Genomic DNA, 17,712 nt, shown 5'->3' with positions numbered 1-17,712 from the left:
AAGTAATAGTCCATTATCTTCTTCATACCCGTGGTCGCCACGTATCCAAGGTCCCAACCAAAAGGGATAATGAAGGGAACGAGCGCCTTCGTAACGCTAAACGTTCTTACTCTGCACAAATCTGAATGTCCAAGAACCGTCTGGATCCTGACTGATGCGTTCAGATTCAAGCATTCGATTCTTTAGAACTTACTTTGAAAACATGCTGTGAAAGACAGCAACCCAGATTCTTACCAGTAGCTACGTTGAGGACAATCTCACACTATCTTTCTGGATCTTTGGCTCGAGCCTTTTCAACCATCTTTGTGTGCTGGGAGGAGATGGCATCAAACGCATCATTTCTGTGCATCATGGCACTAAACACCATCGGCTTTTGCGTGGTAGAAGTTGCCTTTAGTTAGTTTGTGACCATTTTGTCGATGTAATATAGTTTATTTGTTGGCTCTTTGGCACAGTACATCGAACAGGAACAGGAATATTATAACATGGTTTTAATTACAAATTTTTGTTAATTGGGGCATTGTAAGTAAGTCATTAAACTGAGACAAAGGATAGGATTAAATACGAGTTCTTCCTACTCATTTTAAAACAGAAAAGGAATGGCAAGCTAATTATTTTGTTCATGGTTATGTATATATAATTTTTTTCTGTCCTACAAATTGCTTGTATTTAAAGACCTGTTTGAAATAAATAAAATATTTGTCAGTTTGAGAAAGCTAGAACCAGTTTCAGAACAGTGCTGTCATAATTTTTAATTTTAAACGTATTGGAAGTGATACTTTTGTGTTTTCCCCAACCTGGAGAAAGCACTCTATCCTTTTCCTGCTCATTTATTTATGCATTTATTTCTATAGCTATGAATTTTTATTTTATTTATTGAGATGATAAAAGAAAAAACCTTGAGCACATTGATCAACAGGTTTTCTATGTCATTCAGCACATTCTCTGTTTTGGTTTTCTCATCCAGGGTGTCAGACACACACACACACACACGCACACACACAAATAATACATGTGCACAATAAAGTGTAAGCAGTAATGTTAGGTAGTTTGGCTAGATAACTGGTGTTGGCTAACTTTGAAGAATTGTATGATTGTGGTCAAACACTGTGGCGATCCTCCAACCAGCTTCACACAACAGTTTCTTACACCGTTAAGGCCCTTAGTTTTGTCTGCAAGCAATATGCTTTATGAATTTTGAAATCTGAAAGTACAGTTCTGGTACGAAATGCACATATTCAAACCAATTCATCTTAGGGTGATAAATCGTGGCATTTCACAAAAAAAAAAATAATCTCTGATCCACATGAGGTCAAAAAGGTTTTAAAGCTGAACTTTGTGTAAAATAGACCATTCTAAATAACCAAACTTTTCTCAACGCCTTAAAATAGAAAATGCTTACATGATCACTTTAAGTGTAATTTTAAAAGCCCAAATTAAATCAGTAATTCCTGTATGTAAACTTCATCCTGATTGGACGTTGCTCCAGGACACCTGCCCAATTTCTAAAGCATCACAAGAGATTTCTAACCCAATAGAATCAGAGGACACATAAAGGAGTATTTGCAATCTTTATTCCCAAACTGAAAGCTGAAAACTATTTTCAATACATGGACCATTTACAAGAAATAAAATAAGTTGATGGAGTAAACGTGATTCAGAGTTTTTTTTATTATTATTATTATTATTTTCATTAGAAAGGAAAGCAAAATGAATAACCACATTTTATATTCTGACTTCAAATATTTTTGACTGGAGTAAAAAGTTCTTGTCCTCATTTAACCATTAAAGCACTTGTGGTTTGACCATTAAAAAGATTTATTTAAAATTAAATTAAAGTGCACAATCAAAAGAAAAAACAGACAGAGTGGTCTTACTCAAAATATTATGCGTCAATTCATCCCAAGTTTGCATATGTGCGAAAGCCACCGGCGACAATGGCAAAACATATTTCGTGCACATGGTGTCTCGCTGCAGATGCACTTGAACGTAACGTCAAAGCGAAGGGCGAAAAACCGAGTGAGCTACAACTACGTCACGGTGAGATGATCAGTACTCTTCATCGTAGTCCAGGTCGGAGAAGTCGATAGGCGGCCGGCTGTCCTGCTCTTCCTCGTCGCTTTCTCCAGTGGAAGCTGAAATCCAGAAACATCGAGTTAAGCTCTGTCGCCACCATTTGATCAGATTTTTGTTTTTCTTTCCCCAAATGTAATGCACAATTTATTTTTTTTCCCTCTTTAGCAACATGAGAGGATTTCCAACCAGAGCCAGGAGACAAGGAGTGGGTAACATACTTTCAAGACTGTCCATGTGTTCATGAAGAATTCTCACCAGGTTGAACAACTGATGAGAAAGCAAAGATTTTGTCTGATTTTACAACATTTACAGCGGGACACAAATTTAAATACGTGCAGTTATCTGTTAAGAGACATCTTGTGTAGTGCAGACTCATCTGATTGAGTCTGTAGTGCGGACTCTTTATTTAAAAAGCCGTTAAAATTGGCCGTTTTTAAAGCCAGAATTTAAGACCACGGGTGAATGTCCCGGGAGTCGGTGTGTGTTTTCTCACCCCGGCTGCGTCGACAGCTCCGAGCACATCGGAGAACCGCTGCTCGCAGAAGTGGAGCAGGACCACCAGGTAGAGGCCGCTGCTGATGAATTCATCATATTCTGACTGGAGGAAGGAACAAAAAAATAAAAAAAAATATATATATATATATATATTTTACACAAGTAAACACAGGAAACTGATGGAATAAAAATGCAAGCAAGCAAAACTGACTTAATAAACTAGTTCTGAACTGTTAATTATATATATATATATATATATATATATATATACACACACACACACACGAGCAGGTATTCATTTAAACACCCCTCCTCCCCCAAGGACTTTTTGTATTTATTGTTATAGAAACAGCAAATGCTTGTTTGAATCCTTTCATTTGCGACTTCAGCACACTTTTTCCTGTTAATTAAAGCCATGTTAATCTTAACCATTGGTTTAACTGATTATCCCTGCAAGAATCTTAAAATGAACAATTCATTCTGGCTGCTTCCCACACCACCATGCAAGGAAACAAAATGCAACAATCACCCTTGCAATAAGCTGCACATGGAAACAGAACATACAACTCATTTTGTTTCTCTAAATAACATCATCAAATAAATTCAGCATTAACAAAAGTGAGTTTCTAGGTTTTTAAATAAGGCGTCGGATGGCACAGTAGTAGTTTTCTTAAAAGGGCCGGAACGACTCACCTGGACGTGTGTCCTGTACAACTCCTGGATGTCAAAGTTATCGATATTCAAGCGCAGCTTCTCCTTACAGAGCTCGCATGTTGTGATTGCTTCGAGGTTTGTTCCTGCAAATGAAAAAGGAGAGGAAGAGATTTCTCCATCTTTTGGAATTTTGCCCAAGTTTAAAACAGAATGACTGTCTTAAAACTTTATTGAAATTTAACGTTAATGAAAATAAACTCCTTAGCTTTCTCAATTGCATTTAACTTGCATAATAAACTTATGAAATATTACTGTCAACATCCGCTGATGTTTTATGACTGTAGCATTGTTGCTAGGTTATCCAGCAGCAATGCTACAAGTTAAGCAGACCATTGAAATCCTTGTTTTTAAACCAGGTCAAAACAAACATCGTCTATATGAGTCTAGTGCTGGATGATGCAACAAGAAACCCTACTACCTCAGCAAAGAACCACATTCAGTAGAATGTGATTTTAAATCTACTTTTAAAAGTCTGGGTGTTCAGGATTTTTTGTTGCAAAACTACTAAAACTCAAGATGGCTTTTTAGGACCCTGCGGAGTCCATGATGTCATTTCCTAAATCCAACATTAACATGTAATTGATTACGCTACGCTGTAGTTCCCTAAAACAGTTCTTGCATCTGGAGGTTACCTGAGCTGATTTTGGAGCGGAGCCACCTCTTAATGCACTCCTGGTGGACGAACTGCAGACTGCCGGTGCAGTGGCAAGGCTGGATCAGGGGGTTGGAGGAAGACTCCTCCCGCATCTGGCAGATTCGGCACAGGTCTCCTTCCTCCTCGTCAGAATCCTCCATCAACAGTCTGTGGCGGCAAAGAGAAGTAATGATTCATTTCCACAGTCTCCTCAAATTGATACTTTCAAGAACAACACATTTACTAGAGGATAAATTCACAAAAATGAAATAAACTGAGCATTAATACGATGCACAGTTCTAAAAAAATAAAAATAAAGATCATGTGAATTACTTCTCTTTGATCTTCCGCAGCTTCTCCTGATCCTTGCTGGAGAGAGTCTTCTCCTTCTGGTCCGGCTCCGCCTGCCTATCGCCGCGTCCCAAAGAGGCTGAAAGGTTCTCCAGAACTCCCAGCTGCCGGCGAGGCGAAAACACAACTTCCAGTTCAGGCAACGCTTCATCCTCTATTCCATCGGCATAAGACTCAGCAAAAGCATCCAAAGCAAACGCTCCTTCCTCCTCCTCTTCATCGTCATCTTCCTCCTCTTCTTCCTCATCATCATCCTGCGATGCTTTATGCTCCAGGTCATCCCACCTTCTCAGTAAATGCTGCGGACGGCTGCAGTCCTGCTCTGAGCCTGAAGGGGAGTGGGGGCCGTCTTCTCTTGCGTACCTGCGGAGGCGGGACAGGAGGGGGGGGCAGCGGGCTCGGAAAGGGGCAGAGAGCCAGGACGAGCCCCTCCCTCCTCCTCCGCTACTGCTGCTGCTACTTACAGAAGGTTCTCTCCATGAAGCCGTTCCGGACCGGCCCGGCCCACCATGACCCAGGTTGCTTTCTTGGATAGTAGAAAGGTCTGTTCTACGACTCCTGAGGCTATCCAAGGCCGTCGCTGCACCGCCATTGTCTGGGTCTGCGCTGGACGGCCCGGCCCCCTCGTCGCTGTCCACCGACTCCCCACTGGTAGACGGGCTGTCGTCATCGAGCGAGCGAACGCTGGACGAGCAGCTGGAAGAGTCCTGGCTGGAACGTCGTGAAAACAGACGAGACAACAAGCGGCGCGTGGAGCTCCGGCCATCTGGCTCGCCGCCCTCGGCGGACGGCCGTGGGAGGGCGAGCTCTGGTCTGCTCAGGGGAGTGGACTGCCAGGGGGTGTGGGAGGATGAGGAGGAGGAGGATGAAGAGGAGGAGGAGTGGGACGTGAATACACCAGAAGACAGGGCGCTGCGAGCTTGTTCCTGAGTTGAGCGGAGAGAAGGTGGGGTGTTTGTGAAACGGGCCGTGCTTCTGCTGCTCACGTCATGCAGCCGCGATGATGACGTCGGCTGCTGCGAGGAAAAGGCTGAGGCGTGGCGACTCAGAGAGCTCTCCCTCACAGCGGAGGATGAGGAAGAGTAGGTAGTTTCCTTTGGTCGAGCTCCTTGTGCATATGTGGACGTCACCCTGTCAGGTTGATCTGAAAGACGCAAGAGCATGAACCACATAAGTTCAGCGAGTCTAAAAGGACTGCACTACCTGATAAATCGTGCGTACACAGTGAGGAAACCAGTCCAGGGTTCCTGGCTCTTCTCTCTCCCAGACTCGAGAGGCCGGGCTCAGTCTTCGTCTCCTGCTCTCTGGAGGACAGCAGGGGCTTCGTGGAGGAAGGGGTCGGTCTTGAGAGTAAACGATATGAACCCCAGGATGAATCAAGCGAGTCATTTGTGCCTATTGGAAACAGAAAATATTTTTACTAGATTCTAATTAAGAGCTGCCTGGGATTATTATGAAGTGTTCTTCCCATGTGTAGAACTGAATCTGAGCTGGGAATAAATCTCCAGTAATTGCTTTGGATCTAAAGTCTGAGCTATGACAAACCTCTGCTGTTGCTGCTGAGCACGTTACTGGAGTAGCCGGAACCTGTGAGCGAAGTGTTGGCTGTTCTGGAGTACAGGCGATTGCTGTATGAAAGTTTGGCCCTTTTCGACTCTGCATCATCGCTGGCAGTAAGAACACCCGAGCAAATCCCTGACCTCCCTTCAGCATCACTCTGAGGAAAGAGAAAATAAAAGAGTTTGAATGACTTCCTTTTAAAGATTCTCCCTCTTACCCGGGATCTTTCAGTAGATCTCAGCTGTGTGACCCCATATGAAAGGCAAGCTTCAGTACCGCTTTGCTTCGACTGCTGAGAGCTGATTCAACCCAGGGGCGGTTGTAAGATCTGCCGGAGGACGTCAAAGAAGGCAGCTTCCAGCTGGGGGAGCGGACGTCAGAACTGCTGTAATCTCTTGACGAGCTCAGGAGGCGAGAACTCTTCAGAAGAAAATGAAAGAGAACACAAGGCATTAGCTGAAGCTCATATCTGAGCAATGCTTCTGTGAAGATCAAATCTGTAGACTCGCAAGAAAAAAAAAAAAAAAAAAGCATAAGAATTTTGCATGAGCAATGTTGCAATAGACTGACTGTATGTCCTTTATGTATGCAAAAAATAAAATTATCAGTGATAATCAGAACTTGATATAATCCTTAAATCGCTTAAAATGTGATTTTCTACATCCACACCCTGTACCTTTACTGTTCTAGAAAGAACAGGAACAACTCAACAAGACCCTGGCAAAAAGAAACACTATCCTGTGAAACGGACCTTGATGAGCGGCAGGACTGAAATACACACAAGGAATCTAGGCTGTCCTAAAAAAAGACCCCTGGAGTGTCGGCTGATGCACCACTGATATACGCAGTCAGCTACTGTATCATGCAGCAAAGGCAACCTGTAAGGAAAGAGCTCCTTTAAATGATTGCTCTTTGGAGACAGGAAAGGACATCAGAGTCATTTTAAGAAGGAGAGGAACACTAAAAGGAACTGCAGCTGGTTCTCGCATCTTAGAAGAGGATGCATTGGGGGAAAAAATACCTTAAGGAAAAATACCTTTCCTTTCTTATGGAAAGTTCTCATGAATTAAGGGAGGAGAGTATGTGGAATCTTAATCTATAAAACCGACGCACAATAAGCCAGAGTGTTTCACAATCACTCTACCTGTTTATCTGTGTCTGCTTTGTAGGGAGATGATGCTCTCTGGAAGCGGTCATTGTTCAGCACTGGCTCCCTGCTGTACCGCCTACTGGATCCCAGTGACGAGGAGACCGCCGGGGTGAAGCTGTAGGACGATCTGGAGCTGGACAGACAAAACGGAAGTCTCCGAGACCTGGAGTCCATCACGGATTGTTTTGAACCTTGTAAAGTCAAGACAAGATGCCAAAGTACATTACTGAAAGATAAAATGATCTAACAGACAGGTTATATGGCTAAAAGTCTAGATATGTACAGTACAGACCAACAGTTTGGACACACCTTGTAATTGGATTCAATTACAAGGTGTGTCCAAACTTTTGGTCTGTACTGTAGATGGATGATCATTTTCTAAATACAGCAGCAGACGAAGCCTACACTTTAGCAGACAGACTTACGTTATTTCAGTGTGTTTCAGGCCGAGCCTTGTCAAGTTGGTGTGCTAGACTGAATAAGTGACGGTGTGTCAGTAAACACTAAAACCAGCCACCATGCTGCTTCCTAGACTTCATATCAAAGTTACTGTGCCTATCTTTAGGAGTACGAACTCTGTCACAGGAACTTGACACCAACAAGGCACAGTTAGATATGACTACGCAAGCAAGATACTCTGTCATCAACAATAACGCATTAATACAGCTGAATAAGAGTTATAATCCAATATTTTTCTCTCTCAAACCCCCCCCAACAACCTCTTACAAGTAAACACAGAAATCATATCAAGGTAGTACCTGTTAAAAATTAAAATTTGAAAGCTTCTCACATAAGGAGACACAATTTGAATTGCTTCCCAGCAGTGATATGGATACATGGATGTTTATTCGACCACCTGTGGTAAATATAACTCAGCCAGCCGCGGATTGGGACACTCAAATGATGAGCAGCAAGTAAAGCAAGTCAAATATTTTGACCGGCTGATAAATAAGGCCAATATTCGCCTTTTTTTTTGTTATTAGATATTTTTTCAGTTTAACCCGAGCAAACATGTTTGAAACCCGCATGCACATAATTAAATAATAAACATTTTTTTTAGTATAGTACAATCACCTAAAGCCCAGCAACTTTGTTTAGTTAAAATTCATAAGCTCATTATAATTGTGGACGTTGCAAAGGCTAACATGAAAAATGTATTTGACTAATGTCAGTAATGCCCACTTGAAACTGCTAACATTTCCTTCACCATCTCATTCTATTACAATCTATATGATGCTTAGAAATCTATATCCCACAATGCCTAACCCAGTTATGGCTTCTCATGTATATTTAATGAAATAAAACACGAACATACAGCCTGTGCAGCAGTAACTCAGTTCCGGACTTTGCATTTATAACTTATTTGACTAGATTGTTTTATGAGAGGAGACGGTTTTAGCCTGAACTCGGTAACGCCCTTTGTTTCGCTTGCCTGTTTATGACTTTATACTTCATTATCTATGGGTTTGTTGGAATAAAAACCTACCCAACACTGGAAACCTTCCAGTTCATGCTCGACAAGCTGCCTCTTTATGCATTTAAGCTTTGATCAAATGATTTCGTGACAACGCTTCCTGATTCTCGTTGCTCTTGTTCGTTAGCAGTTTTCAAACAATTTAATTTCCATGACACCGAACACATCAAACGGTGACAGCTGTTAGCTTCACTAGCAGAAATTTACAGTAAAGAAGACGTGACTTTGTGGACGTTACCGTGACAAATAAGCTGTTTTACTATCAGCTGTTTTACGGTCGAAATATCAGTCTGGGTAATGGTCGCAGCTCGGTTAGCTTCCCTCCACTGTTAACACTCCTGACATTCTCGTGCTAATGTACAACGGTAACTTCAACACCGAGCTTTATTGGTTTATATTATTTTCAGCACATGCAAAAGTAGGAAAATATAAAAGAAAAACGACATTATTACCGTATGTCCTCACCTCGGCTTTAAGCTCTTCCTTGTTTTAGTACAACAGGAACTATGGCGTCCGTCCGTTCCTATGCAGCTGACGCAGATGGAGATATATGCGTTGACCTGGTGGGAGGGGCTTCAGCACGAGTTTGTTTTCTGTTGCTGCTTCTTCGTGCAAGTCGTCAGAGATATACCGAACGAAATTACCTGCACACATTTATGCAATTGATATTGACATTTTTTTATGGTGCCCTTCACTTTTTCTTCACCATTTGGCTTCTAAGCTGAGTAAAGCAACGCCCCCGTGTGGCTCCATTGAGCTACTGCTTTTTATTTCATTGGGTTTTTAACTCTTGTTGAAACTATAATCAGAAATGGCATTTTTTAAAAACTAACGCGGTCAGTTCTATTGACAGAACCTACATTTGTCTTAAAAAAAAAAAAGACAAAATTTTACATTTCACCAAGAATTGACTGATTTACTTTTTTTAGACTGTACACTTTAAAAACTATAACTTTGTTCTGAAAAGCACCATTTAAATATCATAAATGTTTTTAATGACATTTTAATTTTAATGACAGTTGGTTAACACTCATACTGCTTTTATAAAAATGGAGTTAGCAAAAAAAATAAAATAATAACTCTTTATTACACAACTATAAATGCTGTAGCTAGAAATTATTCGTCAGAATCAAACAAATCAACTTAAATAAGCAATCCTTTCCTAATTACAGAAGGACATTTTGTGATGATGCAACTGATATTATTCAAGGTTCCTCAAAGAGTGGCAGATGCTGATGGCTGTGGCTGCAGCAAATCTGAAGAAGAATCTGACTGAAAACAGTCTCTTGTATAACAATCACAGAGGATGCTCAAGTTGTATGAATTGTCTTGATATTATGAAGAAACCTACTTCGAACAATTATAATATGTAATGAAATATGTTCATCTCAAACCTGAAAATTTGTTTCCATTGCTATGGGTTGGATAACAAATACATAGACATGTAAATATTTTGTGAACTTTGGCTCAGAGTTTGACTCAACTAGAGTCCAGATAAATAAAGACATATTTTTAAATCTTCTACTTCACAAAATGCACATGGTGCACAGATGATGCTTTGTCATTTATGTTTTGATATAAGTTTTGATGTATTCCTTTTAATTATATCTGGTGGTAGATTTGATCATCTGTTGAAATGAGCCAGAATATTAAAGAAACCGATGCACAAATGCTCAAGTGGCTGCAGTAAAATCTCTGGAGTTACTCTGTGAAATCAGGAAGGAAGGAGGAGACCTTTCAAAATATTTTTCACCAGATATTTGCAGGGAATGTGAGATTGCATGCAAAAGCAGAGCAAGCTTTAAGAACTGACCAAGACACAGAACATGTCTACAGTGCTGTTTTACTTTTACAGAGACATGGCAGCAGGGACATGATCCAGACTCCAATACCTCTCTGTTCAGCTGCCAGACAACGCAGGAAAACAAAAACTGCAGACACAGTGAGAAGAGAAAACCAGAAGGGATTGCAGAGGCAGCAGATGGTGCAATCCTGAAAAATATTACTCTGAATGAGCGTCTCATCATCTCGGATATTGAACTGTTAGCTGTTAGTTTGTCTGTGTGTTGTCTGCCAAAAAGGGTTCACCCGAATTACCTACCAACACATGTGATGTGATCAGCTTTTGCTAAGCTACAAACACAAGCACAGGGCATTCAGGGCAGTCTCTGAAGATTTCAACCTGTGATTCCCTTCAGTGCCTCTGCTGCACCAGCTATCTGTCTTTCTTCTATTTCTACATCTGTGTATATTTATTTGGGATATAAATTATTTCCCTTAAGGAACAAAAGGTTAACTCCATTCAAGTCAGACTTAAAATGTCTTGTTGTTTAGTGGAATGGATTAAAGCAAAGAGTTAAGACTCATGTGCTCCAAAATAAAACACAAACAAATCAAAATTTATAAAAGAAATACATGCATAAAACCCATTAAAAAAGACTGATGCCTTACAAAGGTATTTTAAGTGTCAGTCACAAATGTCTTGTTATTTTATATGACAGATCAGTACAAAGTCATTTAAGTTGGAAGGAAAACCTGATCTTCACAACCTCCTGCTCAATCTCAGTTCGTTCACAGCCGCCTCACAGGTCTTCCTCCAGGATTATCCTGTTTTTAGCTCGATCCAACTTTTTGTAGCTTTCCTGAACGTGGTGAAGAAAAGCATCCCCACAGCATAATTCTACCACCACCATGTTTTACTGTGGAAAGAACATATCTACATAGTGATGAGCTATGTAAACTTTCCTCTACATTAAGTGTTTTGCTTCTAGTCCATAAAGTCTAGTTTCCTCTTCCACATAGTACGGCATGTTCCCAACATTGCTTGTGGTGAACTGCTAATAAGACTTACTATGGTGTTCTTCTGGCCAAACATCAATAAAGGCCAGAATTTTGGAGTTCAACATTTCTAGTGTAGATTTTACCACCTGAGATGTGCATCGCTGAAGCTCCTCCAGAGTTAGCTGTTTAATGCTCTCATTGCCTGGCTTGTCAGTTTGAGAGAGCCGTGTATAGGCAGTTTTTAGATATTAATTTGTCAAAAACAAACAAACAAAAAAATCTATATGTTCTTTGTTTTGTTCTATTTCATCAGATCCCACTGAAATACTCTAAGGGTTGCAGTTTCGCACATAACAAAATGTAGAAATACCTTTTTATAGGGACTGTAAATCAGCAAGATATGTGGAATAAATCAAGTAAAAAAAAAAAAACAATAAACAGCGTGAAAACAATAATGAAGGATTATCTATTTTCTCTGGAAATGGCTACATTACCATAAATTAGTAATCAATAGTGCTGCAAGTTTTTAGTCCATGAGTAATACAGTAAAACATAAAATTAAATGCATGTTTATGGATGTCCTGCTGAAATATAATAACATTAACAGACACAGCAGCGCAGCAGAAATATGTGTACCGTACATAAAATAATCCAATTTGCATACTTATCTGTACATAATAAAATAGTAAATAGGAACAGATAAAACTCGGAATCATATCTTTTTGTATGCAAATGCATAACCTATGAATGCATAAATCATCTGAGATATGTGAAACCAATCTGGTGTCCCTGATAACTGTCACTGATGTGTGGTACTGAGTGACACTGAGCAAAACTACATCTTCACTTAAAGGCATTTCTTAAAGTTGGGTGTTGTTTTCCATGAACATATAAAACTTTTTTTTTTTTTACAAATTTAGGGTACTTTTAAAAATTTGTGTTGTGTTATGGGGGAAAAATTATACTGGATTTAAGATAATACACCAATTTGTCAGAATTTGACCACATGTTAGATTTTTTTTTTTTTCTGAAGACATAACTGCTGATTTTTACATGGTTGTATTTCAGGTTTCTCTGGCATTTGAGATAAGGAAGGTAAGCAGAATGAATTAAACTGGATGATGCCCTTTTGCATGCAAAACTATATAATGAGCCAATAATGACATCAGTTGTTTTTTTTTTAAGATGATATGAGACATAATTGGAAAGAAGGTAACCTAAAATTGTGTTTCATTCTTGTGGCATTTGACAAATAGAAACAATTTGACTAATTATAACTGACCTAAAACAAGAGACATTTGGCCTGATTCAACAGTGGGGAGGGAAAATATTCTGCGTTATTTCTTCAGTGTACGTAAAGATTGGGTTTGAAAAATACATATTACAGTTTGCATGTGCAAATTAAGTTAAAGCTTTTCTCTGGTTACTCTTTATGTTTCAGCTACAGTTTATCTCAAGGAAAATGAAACAAAAGCAGATGAACAAAGAACATCTTTATATATTTATCTATTTATTAAAACATTTGCTTGAAGCAGCTACCTTAAATAATATGGTGATACTACACATAAAAAACATAATATTTATGATAAAAAGATGTATTCTTTCAAACTAGCTAAAAACAATACTGTAAATTATCTCTGCTGTCATTTTCTTAAAATGTAATTCTTCTGAAATTGCCCAGATTGACCGCAGGTCTGAAAATGATACTTTTTATACACTGTGTGTACAGCAACAACAACAAAAAAAGATATTTTACTCAAACAGATAAAAGTGGTATTCAAAAACAAGTCAAGTGACCCAATTATTTATCAGTGGAAATTGTCACATCAGAGCTCCATCACTTCCTCATGTGTTTTCTCGAGATATTTCAAGGAAAATAAAAACATTGACAACTCCATCAATATGCTGAAACATATGGTTTGTTATCAGGGTTATGGATGGTGTATCAGTGAAAGAGAGCTTGATGTGTTTCTCTCCAACCAAGGTGGAGAAAATGAAAGTGGAGTTTCATTTTCAAGCTATCCAGTACTGCCACAACGGATAGTGGTGGAAACATGAAAGCGGTAAACAGTACAGATGGTAGTGGAGGTGTGGGCATTCGTGCATTCACATCGTGTTAACACACAGCCTAATAACACTATTAACAGACCCAACAAGAGGAGCTCTGAAGATTGAATGATGGGAACAATTCAAAATCCACAGTGGGAGAATCACAAGACTTATTAAGGAAGAAAAATGTGAAAATGATGACATGCTCAGCTATGTTGCTTGACTTGAATCCACTTTTTTTTTTTCTATAACAAAGCACCATGAACCATTTACAAAACATCACTGCAGAGCAACCTTGACAGCCTTCATGCAGTGATTGAGCATAGAGACATAAAAACAAAAAAAAAACAAGTGATCATATCTCTTTTAAATACAAGGAATATTTCAAACAGATGATTCATATGCAAACAGGCTGTTACATGTGTGGCCATAACCAAGCTTGTATTTGCTGTCTGTTGGTGTAGTTCATGTTAATCACTCTTTGCATGAAAATTACCAGACGCATTATGCGCAGTCATGTTTCCATCACACAAGAAGAGCCCACATCAGCCAACATATATATCTTTGAGACCTTTCTTAAACCTGTAAACACTACTTATCCCCCGCAGTCTGACTCTGGAAACTGATTTATGTCCCCACAACATGAGTGGTAGAAGCACACACACACACACACACACACACACACACACACGCACGCACACGCACCCAGTCACAGTGGGAATGTGAGCATGAGTGTGAGTGTAGTGTCCAGGGCTGACGTCATTAGATAAGTCACAGGAAGCTAATGACCACTAAGGGGCGCTGAAGTTTACGGTTTCATGCCTGCGCAGCTTTTTGATCTGCATTGTTATTTGCATGCTATAACTTGCTGTTTGTTTAATCAGGGAGGCAATTAGAGCCAGTTCCAACAGGTTTAATTAGATTGATTTGTGTAATTGTTCTGAAAGGCATCAGCACTGTAAATCCAGGATTAGGAACATTTTTTTTTCTTTCTGATTTACTTAAGTTTGACTTGCATCTAATTTAGCAGATCCCAAGAGATACTGATAAGGGAAAATACATACAGTTTGTTTTCCCCACCTCCACACATTCAGTTTAAAAGCTGCGATTTTACCTCCTCAAATAAGATTAATAAACACACACAGTGAATTCATGCTAAGTGTGTGTGAGGTAGAAAGAGGGAAAGTGTGTGTGTGTGTGTGGGGAGGGGGGTCCTGGAAGGTCAATTTGGAGCAGAGAGGGAGCATTGTCGCACAGCGGATGCATAATAACGTGAAGGTCAACAGCATGCTCCTCATGCATGGCTCAAATGTAGCATCTAAAGTGGCCAGCCATCCATTATTAGTAGCTGGGATACAACAGCGAACGGTGATCAAACCAAGAGTAAATCCAGCCAAGGCCAGGAGAACAAGAGGTGAAGGAGAAACCGCGAGCGAAAGGGGGTAAATATAGGAGGGTGGAGCTGCAGATTAATTGCTGACAAAAAGGACGTATGACCTAGACAAATGAGGAAGTGCAAGGTCTGGTGAGCTGGGGAGGAGGCTGCTCAGCCCAGTTGCGGGTCTGTAGGCCAGTGCCCGCTCCTCACGCCCCCACCCCCTTTCCTCCTGCAAACACATGATTCTGCACGCAGCTAAATGAAGGGAGACTACAAGCTTCTCTTCCCTCCCCCAGTTCCTCAGATAGAACGATAATGGAGCATTCCTTGGAGCCATTTCTCATTCATGGTGGCTGCGACAAGGGAGGAACATGCCTCTTCCCACTGGGGGCAGCTGACTCTTCAAAGATCTCGGGCGTGTAACCTGAGATTTGCACACAGTGCCCTCCTCTTGTTTGATTCTTCTTGTGTTGGTCCTGTGGATATGATACTTGCCTGCCCCTTTGAGCTGTTTTTTTTTTTTTTTTTTACTTTCCTTTATTCCAGCTGTAAAGGATGGTGTGGTGCAACATCAAAGTTCCCCGGCTCAGAAAAAGGAAATACATAATTACTGCAAATTGATCTTAGTCTTCTACCCTCAGGTTTCCTGGAGGCTGTGTTTATTCAACTTTAAATGGATCTAAATAGAAGTAGAAAAAAAAAAGTTTCCAACAACATCTGCACAAGTAAAGACACACGGATGTTTACGAGTTCACAAATGAGACTTTAACTCGAGCCATAAGACACGGAATGAGTACAAGAATGTCTGGATTTGTGTAGCGCTGTGTAATCACAAAGGAATGTCCTGAGACATTTCTGCTTTTCCTCTACAAGACCCCTCTTTTCCCACGGCTCGTCCAGGTCTTGAGAATCCCTTTCCTCTCCTTCTCCCTTCCTCTCTCTTTCTCTCTCTCTCTCTCTCTCTCGCTCTTTTACAGATTGTTACTGGATTTCAGAGGGGGGAGAACTGCAAGACAAACTCAGTGTTTTGAAGTAGACAGACTTCCAGGAAGGACTGCATAGAAGCAAACATTCCTGTGGGTTTTATTTAGGCTAGGTAAAACAGATTCTCAAAGAACCAAACATCAGAGCGAGAGACTCAAGCCGACATAAATGATCTGCTGCTATCTCACACAAATTGTGTTGGGCTTCGTCGATTGACTTCATGAACTGTGAGATTCAGGAAATCTTCAGATTTCTGTTGTAAAACTCTAATGATCTCCTGAATACATAAACTGAATGTCAATCGTTTATACATTTACAATGAAAAAGTCCTTTGCCACTGCTCCATGTGTCTGTGTGTGAAGTCTGCTTCAAGACTTTGAGAGCATCCATCTGAACAGATCAGTAACAACAATGCTGAAAAAATAAATAAGAAAGGGCCACATGTGTTAACACTTTAGATCACATGTTAGAGGGCCACCATCTAAACACGCTTGCGAGTTATTTGCGGACACTCATCTCTCACCATGCGCATTCCTCAGCTGCAGGCATTTTACCTGAACTGTTCAAATCTTATGCCTCATTTAAAAACAATTGAATCCAAACTAAAGAGAAGCCCATTTCTAATTAATTGCCTTTAAAGCAATTAGGAGTGTTTTTGTTGGTTTTTTTTCTTCCCCTTTTTAACCCACACGAAACCCTAAAAAGGATCTTCCAAGGATTCAAAGAACATTTGTTGGGTCTTAATGTTCCCCAGACACGAAGTGACATCTGCCTCCCTCCCCTGCACGCCTGCTGCTCTTTGTTCAGATGAGCACCGAGGGGAGAGCACATTGAAGGCTAAGATGATGTCACCATTGTGATCATTACTGTGGTGCCCTATTTTTGACCAGGCGTCACTGAGGGCAGCCAGGCAAGAATGTCTGCCTGCGTACTGCCAGGAGGAACACAGGCCTGCCAGAGTTAATTAACGCAGGGCCTGCTCACATCGCTCTTAAAACGGTCTTAAGACCACCCCGCATGCAAACACACCTACATAGCTATGGTACCCATACATGCAAACCCTCGTCCATTTGAGGAATTATCTTCCTGGAGGAGGGTTTAAAGACGAAAAGAGTTCGCAGGTCGTCATTCGTGCGCCGTGTTTTTCTGGTTCACTGACCCAGTGTTTCTCATATCGAAACTTGCAGACACACTCATTTGAGAAACTGGACTGACAGATGTTACCAACCTTCTTCACATTTGACAAGGTGTGTGCTGTCACGTCAGAGCCTAAACCTGAAGCATCAATTTTAATTGTGAAAGAGGTAGTGCGAGCTTTCCCCATGATCTTGAAGCTTAAAAGGGAAGTGACGTGGCTCTCTCTGGTTGTGGTTCCTCTCACCAAACAAGCCGAGATATTCATAAGGTGTTCTTGTGTTCAACGGTTCAGAACGTAAGAAAAGTGAACAGAGAGGAAGTGCACCGCTTGAGTTGACAGTGTTATGCTCATTTTCATTTTAAGTCTTTAAATTGAGTTGTTTTTTTTTTATCAACGAAAGAGAGGCAAATCACTGAGTTATAAGAGAAAGATTTGTTTTAGATAAAACATGACATAAATCTTTATATGGTGGAAGAAATTTTTTTTCATAACTTGGGTAATTTTTTTTTTTTTTTTTTTAAATCAAATTCCATTAGATTTTTTAGAATTACATACCTAGTACAGACAGAGAGATATTACCTTTCTGAATGTCTGATTTGGCCTTTCCTGTTTAAGGTCATTTAAGATTAAATATTTTATCATGTTTTGTTTAATTAGTTAAACTAGGTTATTTTTATTTTGCAGTGCAGAGAAATGACTCTTTTTTTTTCCAGAGGGAGCTAAGCCAAAATTAAACATCAATTTATGATTTTTTTTTTTTAAGTGATAAACTGAATATTCAATGGAGGATCTTAACTTTTTTACATTTGTATTTTTTGAAGTTCACAAGTCCTTCTGCAGCAAAGTACCCACACAACTTGATGCTGCCACTTCTTAATACTTCACAGCTGGGATGATGTTCTCAGGTGTGCAAGATCCCCTCTTTACC

General features: G+C 40.1%; 1 protein-coding gene across 4 annotated transcripts; it reads right to left on the bottom strand.

Annotated features, from left to right (window-relative positions):
- Nucleotides 1–1,557: 1,557 nt before the first annotated feature.
- marchf7 (membrane-associated ring finger (C3HC4) 7) lies at nt 1,558–9,167 on the bottom strand. 4 transcript variants are annotated; one of them, XM_044143736.1, is made up of 11 exons: nt 8,920–9,167; nt 6,975–7,171; nt 6,107–6,250; nt 5,816–5,987; nt 5,492–5,665; nt 4,253–5,414; nt 3,918–4,087; nt 3,265–3,368; nt 2,570–2,674; nt 2,295–2,343; nt 1,558–2,135 (listed from the first exon to the last, which is right to left on the bottom strand). In XM_044143736.1, exons 2-11 carry the CDS (start codon nt 7,152–7,154, stop codon nt 2,050–2,052), a joined length of 2,346 nt encoding a protein of 781 aa, XP_043999671.1. In that variant the 5' UTR covers nt 7,155–7,171; nt 8,920–9,167; the 3' UTR covers nt 1,558–2,049. The 4 variants fall into 4 exon arrangements, with proteins under 4 accessions (XP_043999671.1, XP_043999680.1, XP_043999696.1 ...); XM_044143745.1 differs by having other exon boundaries at nt 8,907–9,120; XM_044143761.1 differs by lacking the exon at nt 8,920–9,167 and adding an exon at nt 8,467–8,568.
- Between the last annotated feature and the right edge of the window lie 8,545 nt (nt 9,168–17,712).

This window comes from Gambusia affinis, linkage group LG02 (genome assembly GCF_019740435.1).
Source record: "Gambusia affinis linkage group LG02, SWU_Gaff_1.0, whole genome shotgun sequence".
Lineage (NCBI taxonomy): Eukaryota > Metazoa > Chordata > Actinopteri > Cyprinodontiformes > Poeciliidae > Gambusia > Gambusia affinis.
Note: the sequence above shows the minus strand (reverse complement) of the source record. Positions and strands in the feature narration are given on the sequence as shown.

Coding starts and splice junctions, on each gene's coding strand:
- marchf7 (XM_044143736.1), bottom strand. CDS start 7,154: ATGGACTCCAGGTCTCGGAGACTTCCGTTTTGTCTGTCCAGCTCCAGA. Junction 2,344..2,569: donor GAGCTGTCGACGCAGCCGGG/GTGAGAAAACAC, acceptor CTTTCTCATCAG/TTGTTCAACCTGGTGAGAAT. Junction 2,136..2,294: donor ACACATGGACAGTCTTGAAA/GTATGTTACCCA, acceptor TCTGGATTTCAG/CTTCCACTGGAGAAAGCGAC.